This window comes from Rhea pennata, chromosome 6, assembly GCF_028389875.1.
Source record: "Rhea pennata isolate bPtePen1 chromosome 6, bPtePen1.pri, whole genome shotgun sequence".
NCBI classification, from domain to species: Eukaryota; Metazoa; Chordata; class Aves; order Rheiformes; family Rheidae; genus Rhea; species Rhea pennata.
The window spans coordinates 21,561,779-21,579,954 of record NC_084668.1 but is presented as its reverse complement, the minus strand read 5'-3'; the positions used below and the strand labels follow the sequence as shown (position 1 = coordinate 21,579,954).

At 36.6% G+C, this 18,176-nt stretch overlaps 1 protein-coding gene across 3 annotated transcripts in view; it reads left to right on the top strand.

Annotated features, from left to right (window-relative positions):
- Nucleotides 1–18,176, top strand: part of STK39 (serine/threonine kinase 39) — a 139,189-nt gene that overhangs the window by 62,016 nt on the left and 58,997 nt on the right. For all 3 annotated transcript variants that reach the window (XM_062578408.1, XM_062578407.1, XM_062578409.1), the window contains exons 6-10: nt 3,114–3,223; nt 3,332–3,433; nt 4,867–5,000; nt 8,160–8,208; nt 8,314–8,379. In XM_062578408.1, coding sequence (XP_062434392.1) covers nt 3,114–3,223; nt 3,332–3,433; nt 4,867–5,000; nt 8,160–8,208; nt 8,314–8,379 — 461 coding nt within the window. The remainder of the gene's footprint in view (nt 1–3,113; nt 3,224–3,331; nt 3,434–4,866; nt 5,001–8,159; nt 8,209–8,313; nt 8,380–18,176) is intronic.

The window sequence follows — 18,176 nt, the reverse complement described above, 5'->3', positions numbered from 1 at the left end:
TTTTGAAAAAGAACTGGTTAAAAATAGCCACAGCCATGACCTTAGATCCTCCATGCCAGAGGCAAAGATTTGTTTTGGACAATTGTTTTTGCATCGCAAGCTTTCCTTGGCCAGCTCCATTCTCATGGGAGCTTGAGGCTCTGTTTCTCTCCCAGCCCCAACCTTAACTAACTATAAACTAACTAACCCTAAGTAAGTGTTGGCGTCGGCTGCTCCTTAGACTAAGATCGTAGCCGTAGTGAAGGTGAGAATGTTTTTAGGGGAGAAATGCTTTTGAAGCCTGAGCCTGCCTTTGGCAGCCCCTTGGAGCTTGGGGCTTTGCCTCTCTCCAAATGATAATCCTAACCCTCACCCTGGATGTTGACCTCAACTGCAAGAGCCCCAGCCCTCACCAAGGTGGGAAAGCTGTCAGATGAGAATGTTTTTGCAGCCTCTTTGCTGCCCTACTCCCTTGGAGGCGCCCAGCTTTCTCTCTCCATGCTAATGCTAACCTTAGATTCTGACCTTCGCTGAGACTTGGCCAAGTGCCCCAGCAGTGGCTGAGGAGAAAATGATGTCAGAGGAGAAGTGTTTTTGCAGACCACTGCTTATTTGGGCAGCCCCTTTGCTTCACTTATGTTAGTCTCAAAATGCTTACTAATACACTTAAATCATGGTTGTTCATTAAATGTATTTGCTCTTTGGTCTTAGCTGTGATCTTTAGTGCCTAACACTGTTGAATTCAGCTCTTTCCTTGTCCTGCATTTCCCTTTTTGCTTTTACAGAACTTCTTAGTAAAGCTTCCAGCCCCCTGTGTGATAGGAAGCAAGCCAGTATAGGTCTTGTCTTTTTTTTAAACAAGCTGTGTTTGTGGAAGCTGTCTATGCAGAGAAACAAATCTTTTGTTTTGTATTGAAACCAGACCATTCTCTCTGTAGATATACAGCTGTGTTTTACTGGCTTTATAGTGAAAGTTTGCTTGAATGAGTTAAATACACATTACATTTTTTCTCAATGAAGTATTACAATATTTCTTTTTAAAGCTTATGCAAGAAGGTTTTCTGCTTTTCTGTTTGATTAGACTTCTTTTTATTTATATTTGTCGTCTGTGGTCCTTTTCAAAACAAATGTTACATTAAGAAAGTAGAACAGTGCTGGAGGAGCAAATGTTAAGCCAGAATTTTAGCTGTACGTATCAGTTCCTGAAAAATCTGTTAAACAATTATTTAGTACCAGCTAAAGGACTTTTTTTTTTTAATATGGCTTCTTGATTTATGTATTCATTTGTTTATTTGTTTCTGATTTTTTTTACTTATACAGATTTTTCTCATATGCAATAGTTAATAACTACCAGTATCATTTTTAACTGGTATTCCTGGGGCTGTTCACACCTTTCAAAAAGTACAAGCAAACCTCCTCTAAGCAATATCTTACAGATTTTGGAGGAAAAAAACTTTTATTTTTATTCATTAGGCAAACTGCAGAAAAGTTTAATGAACGTGTGTTGTTTGAAGCTTACTTCTTAACACTCTACTTTATTTCTGTGTGCTTTATGAAAGCACACTCCAGAAAGAGTTTGAATCTGTAGTGCAGTTAACATCTGCTTTGTGGAAAGTAATGATAAAGTTCTGACTGTTGAACTCCAGTCCCAAATCTGGACTACAAAGACTATTTGAAATGCACAGGATGATGTGGCCAGTGGGGAAAAAATTGGTAGTAGGAAGTGATAGTGTGGACTCAGCATGCCTGTCCAATATTTCTGGAGTAGATTCTTCATGTGATTATACTGCTTTGGGCCATTAAAAAAAAAAAGTCCTCTCTGTAAGGGTGCCTGGATTAAAGTGTGAGTGAATACTTCAGTTACGTAATCTCTGCTGATAATTTAAGAAAAATAGTGTAGTGAAGACAGTTTAAGAATTACTGACAGAAAAGGAAATGGATACAGTATTATTTTAAGGGTGTTTATACATTCCTTCAACACTATCTGCCTGCAAAATGTATCTGAGGTACAGAAGTGTATTACCACCAGCAATCTAGCAACATAAATTTTTTTTTGGTCCAGAAGCAACCAAAGTTAGTACTTTATGATCACAAATTCATCAGACTTGTCTATCTGTTACATGAATAGCATGCTAAATGAATAGAAGAAACTATAAACTACAAGTACTTCATGAAACAACATGGATTTTTTTTTTGTTGTTTTCCAAATTTAGCTGATTCCTGAGAAGAGCATGTTGATGTGATGCTTTACATTGAGGTTCTTTGATGTCAAGAGATTTTTCTCAGAAAGATCATTTTGAGTGATCTTTTTATATCGTCTTCTAAAAATAACTAAAATCAATGACATTTTTCTGTATTTATTGATAATATCAATCTTAAAATTAGAGAACAATAGGAAAATATGATTTCTTTAAACAAATGCACAGTAAAATATTTGGCTTCAATCCAGTTAGATTGTAAATAGTGCAGAGTCTAAAATATTCTTCATAAGCTCCATTCAAAATTAAAGTGTTTTTCTTTACTTTGGTAATCTGCTCGTCTTTGTTCTGTTTCTCTCCTCCCAGCTCCACATGGCTCTCGCTAAGGTAGTGACAGGTTAAGAGAAAACTAACACTTTGGGGGATTTTTTTTTTTTTAAGTTATTGTCTACTGTAAAATACATGTTGAGCAGTGTGATTATCTTTGATTTCTCAAATCTACAAAAATAGTTAAATATGTATTGTATATACAAGAGAGAGACTCTTTGCTCTTGCTCAAACTGCATTAAGATTTAGTAGCTATACTGAATGTAGCTCATTATTTTTTAATAGCAGGTGCAAACCTTAGCTCGAAGTGCACATTTGAAAATCCGAAGTGACAGATACTGGCATCCTTTGTAATCATAGTTAACAAGACATATTCTAGAGAGTTAAACTTGAGGAATATTCTGGTGATAACTAGATCACTAGTAGTGATAACTGTACCGTTTATTCCCTATCACTTCAGAAATAGGATATCATGAACGGAAGGTAATCTGTGCAATGGAGGATATCTATAAGTAGACCTCATGACTTCATTTCTAAGTGTGAAAGTTTGAAAGTTCTGCTTTGTTAATGGTAGTTTAATTGATTTTAACTTTTTTCCATCTGTCACAGATTTTGGTGTCAGTGCATTTTTAGCAACAGGAGGTGACGTTACTCGTAACAAAGTGAGGAAAACTTTTGTTGGTACTCCATGTTGGATGGCCCCTGAAGTAATGGAGCAGGTATTCCTACTGTTAAAAAAAAAAAAAAAAAAAAAAAAAAAAATCAGCCTTTGATTTTTAAAACTTAAAGCATCACCATTTTGCTTTGTCTGTCTGGTTCTATTCCAGGTGAGAGGCTATGACTTCAAGGCTGATATGTGGAGCTTTGGGATAACAGCCATTGAATTAGCAACAGGAGCAGCACCTTATCACAAATACCCTCCTATGAAAGTAACTATAACTTCATATTGCTTAATGCTGAAGGGGGTTTCAGGCTTCAGATTTCCCTCTGCATTTGAACTGGTTTTGGTCATTGCAGATTGTTCTCTCTTGACAAATGACTGAAACGAGAGTAGTTTTGTAGATCTTCAATGTAGGGGCAGGTATCGGGGGAGGTGGTACATAGGAAGGTGTGTGAGAGGAGTAAAATGCAAGGCACAGACCCAGAAAGCTGAACTCTGAGGCTTTGGTTCTTAATTCATGTTTCTTTTTAAAGAGTAAATGCAACACTACTGTTGAAAGTAGAAAAGTTATATATCATCTTGTTATGGTGATGTTTTTCCCCTGTTTTTACCCATCAGTCTCTAAAGTAGGATAATATAGAAGTCTTCTGAAAAAGTTTGCAAATGATTATATGAGATTGCAGATCTGTTACATGATGTTTGTATTTGAAGGTGGCAGAAAGCTGCTGTGCTATTAGTCAGATAACCAAACTTAGAATTTAAGTTACCATTTAAAAAATGAAATTAATCTCTTCAAATTGAATTAGTAAGTAACTTGATATTTTTCACTAGTTTGGATTAAGTAACAGTAGTAACAAACTGACCTTCCTTGAAATGAATTTTGTGCTTTTACTTTAAGAAGAATATGTACAATATAATTTACTAGGGAAGCCTACTTAAATTTTTAAAAGGAAAAATTGTGGTTACTGGTGTGTGTTTTCCGTAGAGTAACTTCAAGAATTTTAGAGCTCAGTTCCAAACTTAGAAGCTATATGGTTTTATGTAATTTTAAGATATTTAAGTTACAGCAACTGCTGTATGTGCCAACATTTATGAAAAGGTGTTGTAAAGTGGTATCTAGTATAACTGAAAAGGAATGAATATGTTTTTTAGTGTCAGTGAGTCCTAGAAAAAAGCATTTTATCCTTCAGGTTTGAGTGATATATTTCTGTCTGTTTCACTGAAGTGTGTGTATTCTGTGCAGTAGAAATAAGTTACTGATTGCAGCAATCTTGCTTACTATTCCTCTTTTCTTGTTTTTCTCATATGCACCCACATTTCTGACTGACAGAAATAAATTGTATAATCATGATGTGAAGCCTAGGCATCTAGTATTTTCTTTTCTAATATTTTGTAGTCTACTTGTTCTTATCTCTTTGGGCAATTGTAAGCAGGCATATATATTCTTTTAGATTTTTAAATGCATATATTTTTGTCAGTCATACTGCTCACTGCTCTGAGAGGGTTCTATGGAAATGCTGTTGTGACAGAGGTACTTTGTATTCAATAGCAACTCAAAATACCTAAAAATATGTACTCTGAATACTATTATAACTTTTAATACTTTATGAATGGAATATTCTATTTTTATTTCCGCATTTTTTTGTACCAGTTTAGTGATGGGACTTATGGTGCCTATTTTCTTTTTGTTTTTTACTGTAGGTGTTAATGCTAACACTGCAAAATGACCCTCCCACTTTAGAGACGGGTGTAGAGGACAAGGAGATGATGAAAAAATATGGCAAATCCTTTAGAAAACTAATTTCACTATGCCTTCAAAAAGATCCTTCCAAAAGGTAGGTCATTATTGTCATGTATAGTAGAATTATTTTTTTAAATGTAGAGACTACCTAAGAGTTCAGTGTTTGTACATCATCTTTAAGCGTATGATTTGAATTTTCTAAAAATCAGCCTTCAGTCATCTTCATCTGGGGAGAAGGAATTGCCTCTTAACTGTTGTCTAAGTTTTCTTCTTCTGGATTAACCTAATTTGCTCATATTTAAATACCATGTTAAACTCAGTATTGAACAAGCAAAAGTCCTTTCTCTGTATCTTAATTGCTTGTTTGAGGTAAAATATCAATCTTTATGCTGCACTTAAGTCCAGCAAGACTTTCGGGTTGATCAAATAATTGTTCTTTGCCAAATAGAGCAACCACTTGATCTTTATATTAGAAATACGTTTGTTAATTTTTCTCTTTTTTTGAAATGAGTTTAACTCTAGAATATCTCCAGAGAAAATTACTTACTTTTTGCAATCTAAAGTAGGAGGCCACAAGCTTGTTCAGAGTTTTCCCTTGTGTCTGTAGACAGCTGCATGGGATAGCATCTCTGTGCTCTTTCTTGATTTGTTTCTGTGATTGAGATTTCCAGGATTTCCAGGCACATTCTGTAATTAACATTGTTTCCTGAGGGTATTTAATATATCACTTATCTCTGTTTTTGAAGGATTTCAGAAATGCCAGTACAGGAAAAAAAGATTCTTCTGAAAGAGCAGTCCTGACTCAGTACTGTGTTCTCTCTTATGATCTGTAACTTGGTTTCTTTCACTGGTGTTACACTAGCCAAAGTGCAAGGTACTGTTTTAGTGAGTCAAGTTGAAAAGGTGACAGCAGCAATAATGGAAAACAAATGTAGTTAGGAGAAAAGAGTATAAATTACATGACAGCATCCTTAATTCTTGAAATCCTTCAAATTCTTTTTTTTGATTGAAGGATCATTTGGGCACTATTTTCAGATTCCTAAGCCGTTTACAGTTGGTCTTATTACTAGCAAACCCTGATGATTTAAGCTTAGTACTGCAATTTGCTGGCTGCTTGTGATAAGAAAGAAATACATTCTGGATAAACAAGCTGCTTTTTGAGTTTCCAGTAGCCAGCAATTTTCAGGGCAAGATTAAATTGGTATGAAAACATAAGTGGTAAATAATTAGAATGGTCTTTTTCTTGTTGAGTACATAATGCTGAGTGTTACATGATCTGTGGTTAAGATGCCAATGTAGAAACATTGGTGTAGTAACACTTACAGTATCTCTGTACTCATGATTGACCTGAACTGAACAGTTAGCCCAGCAGATACATGATGAGATCAAAGTGCCAGTTACCCAGACCTGGGAGTGAATGTCCTTAGATTGCTTGGTCTATGCTATTTTTTATGTTTCTCCACAGACAGTAGTTAATTCGGCTCAGAGATACTGTGACATTTTTGGGAGAAGTGCCTGCTTTTCATGGGAAATTGAGATTGGTGTTACACTGTTGTCTCTCACAGCATTATATTTTTCTTCTGGGGGTGTGTGTGAGGAGGTGTTTCCCTTCTTCATGCAATATAGGTAGCTTACAGTCCTCAGCTCTAATTCACAGCCTCGGCGTGTGTGATGACAGGCCCAGAAACTCCTTTCAAACCAGTTCAGCATTTTCTGGTGTAAATAATAGTGAAGGAATGGAGACTGCAAGTTTGGATAAAATTTTGCCAAGAATCTAGCTATTAACCGTGCGTTTCCCTGTTACAAGATATGACAGTAGTAGATCATTAGAACTTGTCTTAAAGTTAAAAGCTAACTCAGGTTTAAATTTGAAAACATAGCACAAACTCATTTCTTCTGAAAGTTCCCCTTCCAGTTTGCCTATCCAAGGTTTGTGTGTGAATTACTGCTTTGTCTAGTAGTCTCCGCAGTACCTCTACTAACAACCTTTCAGTCTGTTGCTTTGGGAAAATGAGCAACATCTGCAACTACCATGGCTTAACTAGATCTTTTTTGTTGATGTCAGGAATTGTTCCATTGTTTGTAGTAGGAGTAAGATGATACATACACATATACATACTGATACATATACATACTGATACATACTGCTTTTTGTTTTCTTCACTTACGTCCTCACAGAAACAGACTAGTTCAGATTCTGATTTTTGTTGTTGAGATTTTCCATATAGAAGCTTCCCACTGTCTGATCTGTTTATGCTATATCCAACCTCTTGCTTTAATTCAAATAAACTGTAGCAATGATGCTTTCATTCATTTAGAAATGGTAGATCTTCAAGACTTTAGCTTCCCTAAGTTTAACCATCTCAAAGTTAGTCTTGGGTAGTGGTCTGGGCTCCTAATGGAGAGAATAAAAAAAAAAGTGGAGGGTTTGTCTCATCCCAAGAGATGTTTTTCTTTCCCTCCCAAGTCTACCTGAGTCTCAGAGGCTGGCTTCAGTTAGATATGTAACTGTTTAGATTCCCAAAGCTAGGGAAAGCAAATCCTGCCATTGGAGTCATTTCAGTAGCTCTGGGATTGTGGAAAATCTGGTGTAAACTTCAAAAATAGATGCTGCGAAGAAAGAGAACAGAACAGAACTCTTAAGTAAATGTGAAATGCTTAGGTTTTGACCTTACGGCTGTAGATTTGCTTTTACTTGTCTGTTGGGTTCGAAGAAACTACTGATGGCAATTTTGGGGTTGTTTTTTGCTTTTTGTTTGTTTATGCATCATCTTAATGGTGTCAGTATACAGATGTGCATACCTTTACATTACCACAGTAAATGAATGCAGTTAGTGGATATTGATGCTACTGTTTGGAAAATGTAATTGCCCTTTTATATCTCTGCAAGGTAGTCACTGTGGAGTGAAGTTCAGTTGCACTGATGGAGTCATTTAGGGAAGCACATGTTACCTGACTTTATTTTGTATTTTTTAAGGGTAAAATGCATTTGTATTAAAAGAAAAAGGGGGGAAAATTGGCAATTTAGATACTGATTTTTTTTTCCCCACTATTTTTGCCATAGGGAAACTTAGATTTTTGGTGTGTGGTAAGTGAGTACATGTGAATTAATTCAGTAGCTATTGCTATTTATTCCCCATTCATACAGTACTAATTCAGAAGTATTAGAGACGTACCATTTAACTAACGTCCTGTACTGTATTCACTGAGAGGGGTCTTTGTTTTCTGTTCTAATTTATTATTGATCTTTCAGGCCCACAGCAGCAGAACTTTTAAAATGCAAATTTTTCCAGAAAGCCAAGGTAAAGCGTTTAACCCTACAAGTAAATTTTGCTCTGCCTTAAAATCTACATGAATTTTCTTCTTTTCTTGTATTGATTTTAACTTATAAAATGTTGGTTTTGCAGAATAGAGAATACCTGATTGAAAAGCTTCTCACTAAAACGCCTAATATAGCCCAGAGAGCAAAAAAGGTAAGTGTGTTTACCTCTCCTCTTTAGACTGTAGGATGTAAGGGAAGACGAGACCTATTCAGTTGCCTTACATGTTAGTTGGGTGAGGGATCTCTTACAGACACCTTCAGAGATGGTGACTCTTGAATGAATAATTTCTTTAGCTAAGTTTTCTCCAGGAAGCTTTGGGGCTTTTTGACTTTCTTCTTGGCTCTGCTGAAACAATATATATCATCATACATCATATGATTTCTCTCCCCTGGTTAGCTGGAAGGATACAGATTAAAGGATTATGTAAACGAGAAGTGACAGATTTGCAAGCATATAGGTTCATAAACTGCAGGATAGATACCTTCATTTCCTTACCTAAAGAAAGGATGAAAATACTGTAAATGGTATTTATTAAAGACTACTTGTTTCTTTGGGTTATTTAAAATATCGTATCTAATTTCATGGAACTTTTGGCCATATCCTTCCAAGAGGGCTGCTGTATCATTCATGCTTGTGAAGCTTTTCGAGGAGGGGCTGAGGTAAAAACACAGCTATGGGTGTATGCTGGTATTTCTGTGGTCCCTTTGGCGCTTGTTTGGGTGACTCACCAGGTGAGGTGCAGCAGAACTAAAAACATTTTAAGGCTCAAGTATGGAGCAAGATACTGTTCCTAAGAGCTAATAAACGCGAATGAATGTAGTGCTGTCTGTGAGTATGTATGGAACTTTGATGACTTAACTCTGCTGAACTCATTGGACCTCTTGCTATGAAGAATCTGCTCAGAAGTTGCTGAGCTTCTGCAGGTGACAGGATAGTGTATTCAGTCCAACTTTCCCAAAGCAGTCTTTCCAGAAAGATGTTTTAAGGAGGATGTTTCAGCAAAAACTGTTATAGTCTTGATACACCAGTTCCAGTGGATATTTGGATATTTGCAAGACTTTTCTTAGATTTCCTTAGTAGTGGACTGGCTTGGTGCTTGTTAGACCTTGTTGTCTTTGAATATTACTGTCATGTAATTCACTGATGCTGAAGTGTGTTCTGAATGTAGGACAGCAGCTGTAGACACTGTTAGTAAGATCTGAATGATACTTTGAGTTACTCCTCATTCCTTGCAAAGGTAGAAGTAGTTTAGGAAATGGTGAGGCTTTGTGGTAGTTGGGGTAGAAGCTAAAATGAGAGGACTTGTAGAAGAGAGAGAGAGCATGCTGAGCAATCCTGTATCTGAAAGATGCAAAGAGTAGGAACAATTCACCGTTTTGGCCAGGTGGTGGCAGCAATGCCCACATTAAAAAAAATTGACTTACCTGGATTTTTTTTTTTTTTTAATTTTACATTTTGGGTATTACAAAAGTAATTTAGCCAAATTTTAGTGACAGTTGTGTTTTCAATAGAGTGTGTGCCTCTTAATTCCTCTCCCAGCTATATATTTGGATCAATTATAGGAACCATTTGTTAACCTATATATGCATATGTACATATGCTTATTTAAATAAATAACTTAGAATTGGGAATCACGAAATGAATGCATAGTAGCTCATGCACCACCAGCCAGCCATAGTTTGTTGGATGACTTTGGACTATATATATATATTTTTTTTTGTTAATTTGGGTCCCAAGTGACTCTCTTAAGAAAACAAAGCTGTAAGATGCTAGAGACACTAATAAATTAATGAACATTTTAATCACAGCATAAATGAAAAAAAATAGGTTTTAGCTAGTGAAAATGCTAAATTTTAAAAGTACTCTTTAAAAATTCATTGGATATTTAAAACTTAATTTGCTTACAGCTTTGCATGTAGCTGCTGTTTAAAATGCCATAAAATATGTATCTGTTCAATATTAAAACTGTGGGCTTTTATTTAAAAAAGCTCTTGTAAGTAAGTTTCATTGGTCAAACTGTCATGTGACATGTAAGATGTCTTAAGAGTCACTTTTGGAAGAGGTAAGCCCTGTAATGGAAGAAGAAATGTCTCTAGGGCAAGAAATGGAAGGAGCTTCTGTCATTATTGCCTGAATTCTCTTCTATAGCAGTTGGTGTGAAATGCCTGTAACTAATGATCTGTGGTACCACTGCTAGCACGGGTATCAAATCTACCCTGCAGCAGTTTAATTTTCATTGAATTTGTCATGCATATGGTTAGTTTGCCCTATTGCCTAGAAATTCAGTTTTAATTCTTTTTTTTTTTCTTTCTTTTGACATAGTGTTCTCATGTTTTGCTGCTGCTTTACAGCTAATACTTGGTAACTGTTCTGAGTAATGCGATTTCAGGTTTGTGTGATGCTGAAAGTAGATACACATGTTCTATGTTTGAGTAAAACATTCAGGGTTTTGGAGAGATTTCTGTTATAAATTTCAATTTAAGAAGATTAAACAACTCCTATAGTGTATATTTAAAATTCTGTGATATTAGAGTGGTAAATTACACCTTTATGTGTATATTTCCTTGCCCCAGCATTTCTTTGTGTTTTATAATTATGCTAATTTTAAAATGATGGCCTTCTTCCTGGCACTTCATGTAGTTAATACTGAAACACTTTTTTGTAATTGACTTGTTCAGGGGGAACATTCCTTGCCATTTCTGTGCGGAATCTGTTTATGTACTACTGCTAATTCAAAGGAATTAGCATGGCACTCTGCAGTGGGTTTCATTAATGTGACTACTTGCTATGAGAGCCCTGATTACAGCCTTCCTTGTTATGTCGTGTTATGGTAGAGCAGCCTGCTCTCACCTGCTTGGATCAGGGTCATGTCCATCCCTGTTAAACTCTTGCTCCTGTTGTATAATCTCATGTTTTAATACATGTCAAAGTAGTTTTAGTTTTGGACTGTGTTAAGTCTTTGTTCATTTGTGACTAAAATCACTCTTTTAGAGTAGAGGAGGAAAACTATAAACAGCTCCCAGAATTTCACAGTCAGTTTTGAAATACAGTCACACTAAAAAATTAATTATAATTCTAAGTACTCTGTATACCCAAAGGCCCTGTGTCAGTTTTGTGGTTTTATAATCCTATTTCTTTAATTTTGAAAGTCTCCTGTGTGACTGCTAGCTTTAGAGAGTGAACAGAGCAAAACATGTATCTGCTTTTCATTTTACAGCTGTCTGAAGTGCTACTAGTTAAAATCAATTTTGAGTAATAATGGGACTCGAATTCTGCTTTGGCAAGGTGGTATTGCTTTACACTATTAATAGAAGCTCTTTAAACCTTAGGGTTTTAAGTTACTGGAAAAAAATCTCTGACATTCAGCATAAAGAGATAATTCATGTGATAACAGCTTTTATTGGAATTTCAGTAGAAATATCCTTATTGATTGCTGGAATTCTTGCTCTGTAGTACAGCAAAGTTAGGGAGATGGACCTGAATAGCATGTTAGCATTGTGGAAGAGATTAATTATTACCTCTGTTTAATGGGGAAAATACTATTAGACCCCAGGTTTCTTGGACAGCTTTAGCAACCTGATACCACCTCAACAAGGCATGCATTTGCAACACAGTGAAGTTCTAGTGATGGATTTATTTTGATACAAGCATCTCACCAAAAATTAGTGCTAGTACAGCTGGCTTTTGTAAAGCAGAGAGCTATATTAGTTTGTCGAGCTCAGATTATTAATAAAAATTACATTTCATTTCTGTGATACTCAGCTTCATTAGGAAATGCTTATTTCATCAGTGCTGATGTCTTGAGAAGGAACAGGTGTTATACTGGAACACTTCTTCTGGAAAACAGCAGCTCAGCTGTGAGTAGGATGGCTTTCAGAAGTATTCTGGCTTCTTACTTTATCTTCTTTGCTCTGTACTGAGTTCCTCCTTTTTGTATTAGGTTAAATAATGGTGTATGTTATTGGCAAGGAGGCTCCCTTTGTGGCAGGGAAGCCACTACATCACAGAGGGTTAAATCTTCAGTTTACTGAGGGAACTGCTACAAACAAAAAAATAGTGGAACTCAGATTAGCAATGGCAGATATTAGAAAAGCTAGAGGAGAAACTGGCATTCAGACTACGTTGGCTCTTTGTTTTCAAGAAGTTACTGAAAGTATAAATTCACAGAAATTCACATTATCAGAAGGTGGTGCCTGCACTGGTGAATAATTGAAGTGGAAAGAATTTTCAGGGACAGACACTTGTTGCATGAGCTTTGTTTTGTCACTTCAGACGAGGATTTTTGTCAGCGTTTCTGCCGGAGATGCTTAAATAAAGTTGTACTGTGGGATACCTGTATTCTGTATAAAGTTCCTTGCATGTCCATCCATTCTTTCACAGGACATTTTTGCCATTTGTGTAGCATTTGCAAAATTGTATTCATTCTTTCTCATACCGAGCTAATCTTATGCAAAATAAAGCAATGAGTGAAATCAGTTGATTCAGTTGAGAGTCTTTGTACTTCAGATGGCTATATGCATCTTCACAATGACTTATATTGCTTGTTCTGTCAGGATTTAAGAGCTAATGAGATCTGTCTTAATCACTGAAAAGCAACGCTCTTGCTCTATTGGATAGTGTTTGCTGCTTTCTAGGATATCATAGCTGAACTTCAGGATTCAATTTTGTTGTGAAGAGTGATTGTCTTTTGAGTAACAGCATTGACTTCTTTCTGTGGTTAATGTATTTGTGACGAATTTCTAGCAGTAGGTGAACTGATGTCTCTGCTCCCAAAGGTCATGGTTACGTCATTAGGCATTGCAGTTGGTTTGACAGCTTCTTTCAGCAACTGCATCCCTGAAAGATTTGTTTTTGGAATGTTGCAGCTTAAAAGGCTGTGATGGTGTGGGAGTTCTGGTGTAAATATCTGGTTGATACCTTAGTGGTTGTGATAAAAGCCCAAACATGATTTAGTTACACATAGAAGTTAAAACTCAGAGACAAATTAAAGTGTAGAACATGGACTAACATGAGGTTAGTGTACAATGAGACTTTAAACTTTAAAGCTCTAAAGCTTTTTGGTCAGACCAGTAGCTTTAAATATTTGGAATTTATCTATTCTGTTGAAGCCTTTAATATTAGAGTTTCGTTACTCTGAAATGCAAGTGTAGTGTATTCTTAAGACTGGACTGTTGAAAGAGTCCAGTTTAAAGAATCAAGGCAGGATAAAGGAAGCTCAGGCCTGATGCTGGTAGTAGGTTTCTTTGATCAGGAAGTAAGTTTTGTAACTAGCCGCAAGCACAGATAGTGCTGTCTTGTCCTATGGGTTCGTAACTGTTTGTTTTTCTGCCTCTTGCTAAGGAAGGTGCTAGCTTTGCTTACATTCACCTTCCAAGAACTGAAGCCTCCAACTTTACTCTCGTGATATCCAGTGACAGATAGTCCTTGCTTCTTGCCTCTCTTGGATTTTAACAGATGTCCTAAATAGGAAGAGATTGAATGAAATTAGATGATGTTATTAGATCTCACCCCAGTCTGTAGTCCAAATCATTATTTTGTCAAGGTAGCTATGTTGCCACAGCTAGCGTGCCAGCTTAGTATTTTGAGGCTTCCTTCTCCTTGGGCTCTCTTGAGCAAGGTGGCAGCAGAAACCTTTTGGTCTTGTCTTTGTTCATAGAAGTAGCAGGGACTGCTGGGGGATGTGGAAACTGCCGCAGCAGAGTGGTTGTTGCTTGTGATTTTGTTCATTCTCAGGACATTTGTCAGGAAAGTCATGCAGGGTTGTGAATGCCCAAGAGGATTCTGTGGCTGCAAGGTGGCTCAGACGCAGTGTTGCCATCTGTCTTCGCTTTGCTGGAAGACTAAGGAAATAACTATTTGAGGATCTTTGCTTTCATACAAATTGAATCTTTAGCCTTCCTAGTTCTAAAAAGCAAGCTGACCCTCTCCCCTCCCCCCCCCCCCCCAAAAAAAAAAAAAAGAAAAAAAAGAAAAATAGAACCAACACTCTGGAAGAAGTGAGAAGTAAATAATCTTTCCCGATTAGACCTTGTAAAGCTTTCAGAAATAGCGTGAAACTGTGATTTTATTTGTTATATGACATTTTATTCTTTCTACACTTGATATTAGTGGTATTCCTGAAGTTCGTGGGGAAAACTACTAGAGAAATGCAAGTCAAGCAGGACATCCTTAGGGTTATGCTACCTCGTAGTATTGCAACAGAATGAATTTAACTGTAGAGTGCTCTTGGCTCAAGAAGTTCAATTATGGCAGGAGCTGAAAACTTAAAGGTTTAATTGGAAACAGGTAGACTGAGAGGCAGAGCAGAGAGATATGCTGGAATAGTAGGAGTGCGTATGCAAAGTCCTGTTTAGTACTGAAGAGCAGCTTGTGGATAAGATTATTCAAATTATGCATTCCTGGGTAAACATTACGTAACATAATATATAATGTGAAAGGGCGAAATTTCAAATGAATAACTGACAAAAAGATGTGTACATCCTACCTGTGTTGTGTGGGAAAGTCATAGCCAGCAGAGGGCAGCAGTGTCTGTAACATACAGCACCACCTGCTGAACAGGGTTCAGTGCTCAGTGGATTGTAAAATGATGCAGGCTTTGAAAGCATCGCTAAGTTACGAATGGCTCAGGGTCTGCAATTTTAAATGCTAAAGCCTATTTGAATGTACACTTATTGTTGATATCTGGTTACACAATAAGATTGTGACTTATAAAAACTGGGGATTTATGTGTTTTTCTGCCCAGTTGATTGAAAATGCCCTCCTCAGTACGGGTACACACATTGGTGCCTCAGAGGACTATTCTTAAACTGTACATTAAAGCAGAGAGTGATTTGCTGTTAATAAATTTCAGTAATGAAACACTTTATATAGTGGAATTAATAAGTGGAAACATGTCTGAAAATGAAAAGCCATATTGAATTGATAACCCTGCATATTTGTCATGTTACTGGAATTTCTGCAAAACTGCAATTTCTTGAAAAAATTCGGGTTAAAATTTGAGACTCACATGTTTGAGCACAGGTTGTGTGTATGTGCATGATCTTATGCAAAACCACATGGTTTTGGAAGGCAGAATTGGCAAAGTGCAAGGAATCACATATAGTTGAGATGTTCATGTGACAATAGTTTCCATAGTTTGAGCTGCTGCACTTTGTCTCTAAGTGGCGTTATCACAGCAAGGAAAGACTTGGTGAAGGAGCCTTTGGACAGGAAATCTCCTGGAGAGATTCCCTGGGGAATCTAGGGAGAAGGTGGGTATTTGGTACACTGAGCTTCTTACCCATTTTTTAGCATTTTCTCTAGTAATGTATTGTGCTGATTCCCTCTAGCCCCCTTTGGCTTCTCATGCTGTTGTCTTCCTCTCTCTGATAGTTCCCTCATGTTCCACTTGGAAACTGTGAGTGCAGGTAAGTTCTTGTGGCCATCTTCACAGGGGCCCTGCCTTCTTGTTTCACACAGGATCTATAAAGACAAACTGGCATCATAAACATATAAACCTGACCATCTTTCTGTTCTTCCAGCAGAATTCTGATCTTTGTGATAAATCCTTTTAAGCTATTATATTCCTTAAGAAATGATGCTCTTCAAAAACCAATAGAGAGCATTGAAGTCCAGCTATATAGTTTGGAACCTTCTGTCTCCATTATGCAGTACTCACTTATGAAAGAAAATGTAATAACCTTGCATCTCCAAACTTTTTACCAATGTAATTTAGTCCAGCAGCAAATTGAACTAGTAATTTATGCTGGTAGCTTTTCCTTTTCCAAAATTCTCATCTTTCTCTTCTTAGCTGACTTAGCCTTTTCATTTTTTGCAATCCCTTTCTTTGTACTGCATTAAGGAAGAAATAAATATTTTTGAATTTGCTCCAGTGACTCAATTTTTCCTTACTAACCTGTTTCATTAAAGGTGAATGTTCCCTAAACATGATATAACACACTTCAGAGCAAACAATTAATAGTTGTTTTGAAAGGGTATGCTCGACAGGGGTGAGCATATATTTTAACTCCATCAGAGGTACAGTCTAAATTATTCAAGAAAAATGTGAAAAAAATTAAGAAAAACTTAATTTACGAAAGCTTGACCCCAAAGTAAATTAAATACTCTTTTTCTAAAATGAAATTTTAAAAGGGATAGCAGCTTCTCTGTGTTGGCATATTTGCAAACACTGATAGCTGCAGTTGACTTTAAATTGAAGGAATCCAACTGGAATTGGAAATGACTTGGAATTCAAGGAACTGATGTTTCTGTGTCTTTCTAGTGAATTAGATACATATGCAAAAATATTCTTGTGCTTTTCCTGACCCAGGACATCTGAAGTGCTGAGGATGTTACTTCCTCCTGTAGCTGAGTCACCTTGAAACACTGGAATTTTAAACCTTCAGACTTCAGGGCATAGTGATGCGTAGTTCTGAAGGTTCAGAACATGCCTAATCTGTCCTTCCTGCATGTATGACTTTTTTTTCCCTGGGAAAGTTTCCATTACATGTAGTTGTGGGCAGTGTAGTGGAGAGCTTGGAGCTCTCCATACTATGAAAGTCATAATACAACAAACCTCAGCAGAAGCCCTTGCAAAGGGAAGGGACTTCAGTAGCCTGAATGATGGCTTGCACACCTAATTTTTATTCTGAGGTGGGGGTTTGATTAGTGTTTGACCCTGAAGGGTTAATTTAGATAATCCAGAAGTAGAGCTTCCATACCAGATTAAATGCTTGCTGTCAAAGCAGTGTCTCAGGCCTGTGTGCTTCCCCCCCCCCCCCTTGCCTTACCTATTCCTGTACATGAACATGAAACATTTAAAGTTCTGTTTAACTTCCGTTCCAAGTAGGAGAAGAAGAAAAATTAAGAAAAATTTTCACATGATTACATTTGTAGTATACAAACATGGCAGACATAGCAATAAAAAATAGCAGAATGGCTTAAGAGGCTTAAGTTGCTATAACATCTTAGCACCTTTTGACTCCTACAAAGCAGAAATGCCTTCAGAAAGGTAGTGGTACATCCCCTTAATAAGGTAGTCTGTATAAATCATGGTGAGAAAAAACAAGACTCCTAGGTGTGTCTTCAAACTTTCAAGTTTGAAAAATTTTTTGGCTTACATTAAAATAAAAAAGAGTTCCAAGTATAATAAATTCAAGGAAACTTCAGAGTAACGAATAATGATTTTAGGACATTCCCTTGACCTGTGAAACTGGGTTGAATGGGGACTAGCCTTCTCTTGAAGTACCTCAACCATTGTACAAAGGATAAGGATAATGTATGTATGTCAGAATTCATGCTCTATCTTGAACCTCAAATATTTTCCTTTAAAAATGTGATTACAATGTAGATGTTCTTATGCAAAAAGATTGATGTTCTTTTGTGTGAACATACTCTGTAGAAGAATAAATTCTCTAAGATGTCTTCTACCCAAAGTACGAAGCTGTGATTAAATGTATAAGTGTTTTAAGCAAAAGGGTTTTGTACTGTGATTGGATAAATGTTACATTGTGGTAATTTCCTTCATTCCATTGGGGTGGAAATAAATGCAAAGATGTGGCGATTGAAATATACTTTTGTATCTCAGGAAAATATTTAGGAAAGATTTGCAAGAGTGCTAAAGGCAAAAATTATAAAATCCAGTTGATCTACAGACTTACGATGTGCATAGAGGAACAGGTCTGTTCTTTAGATGGAGTCATATGCAGAGCAGAATGCTGGGCTAAAACTGTGTTCTGTAATGTCCCATTTCTCATCATCATTTTTCCTGTAAAATAACAGGAAGAACAAGGATGGTAAATACTCATAAAGTTGCATCAGAAGTGAAAGCTTTTGAGACTATTTTTTTAGCTCTTTGAAGTGCGAGTACTACTTGGTAATTGAAGAGAGATTCAGCACTTCTCCTGCAGGAACTTCTGGGATCTGCGTAGTGGGGATACCTTGTCTCCCACAGCAGCAGTTACCACAGT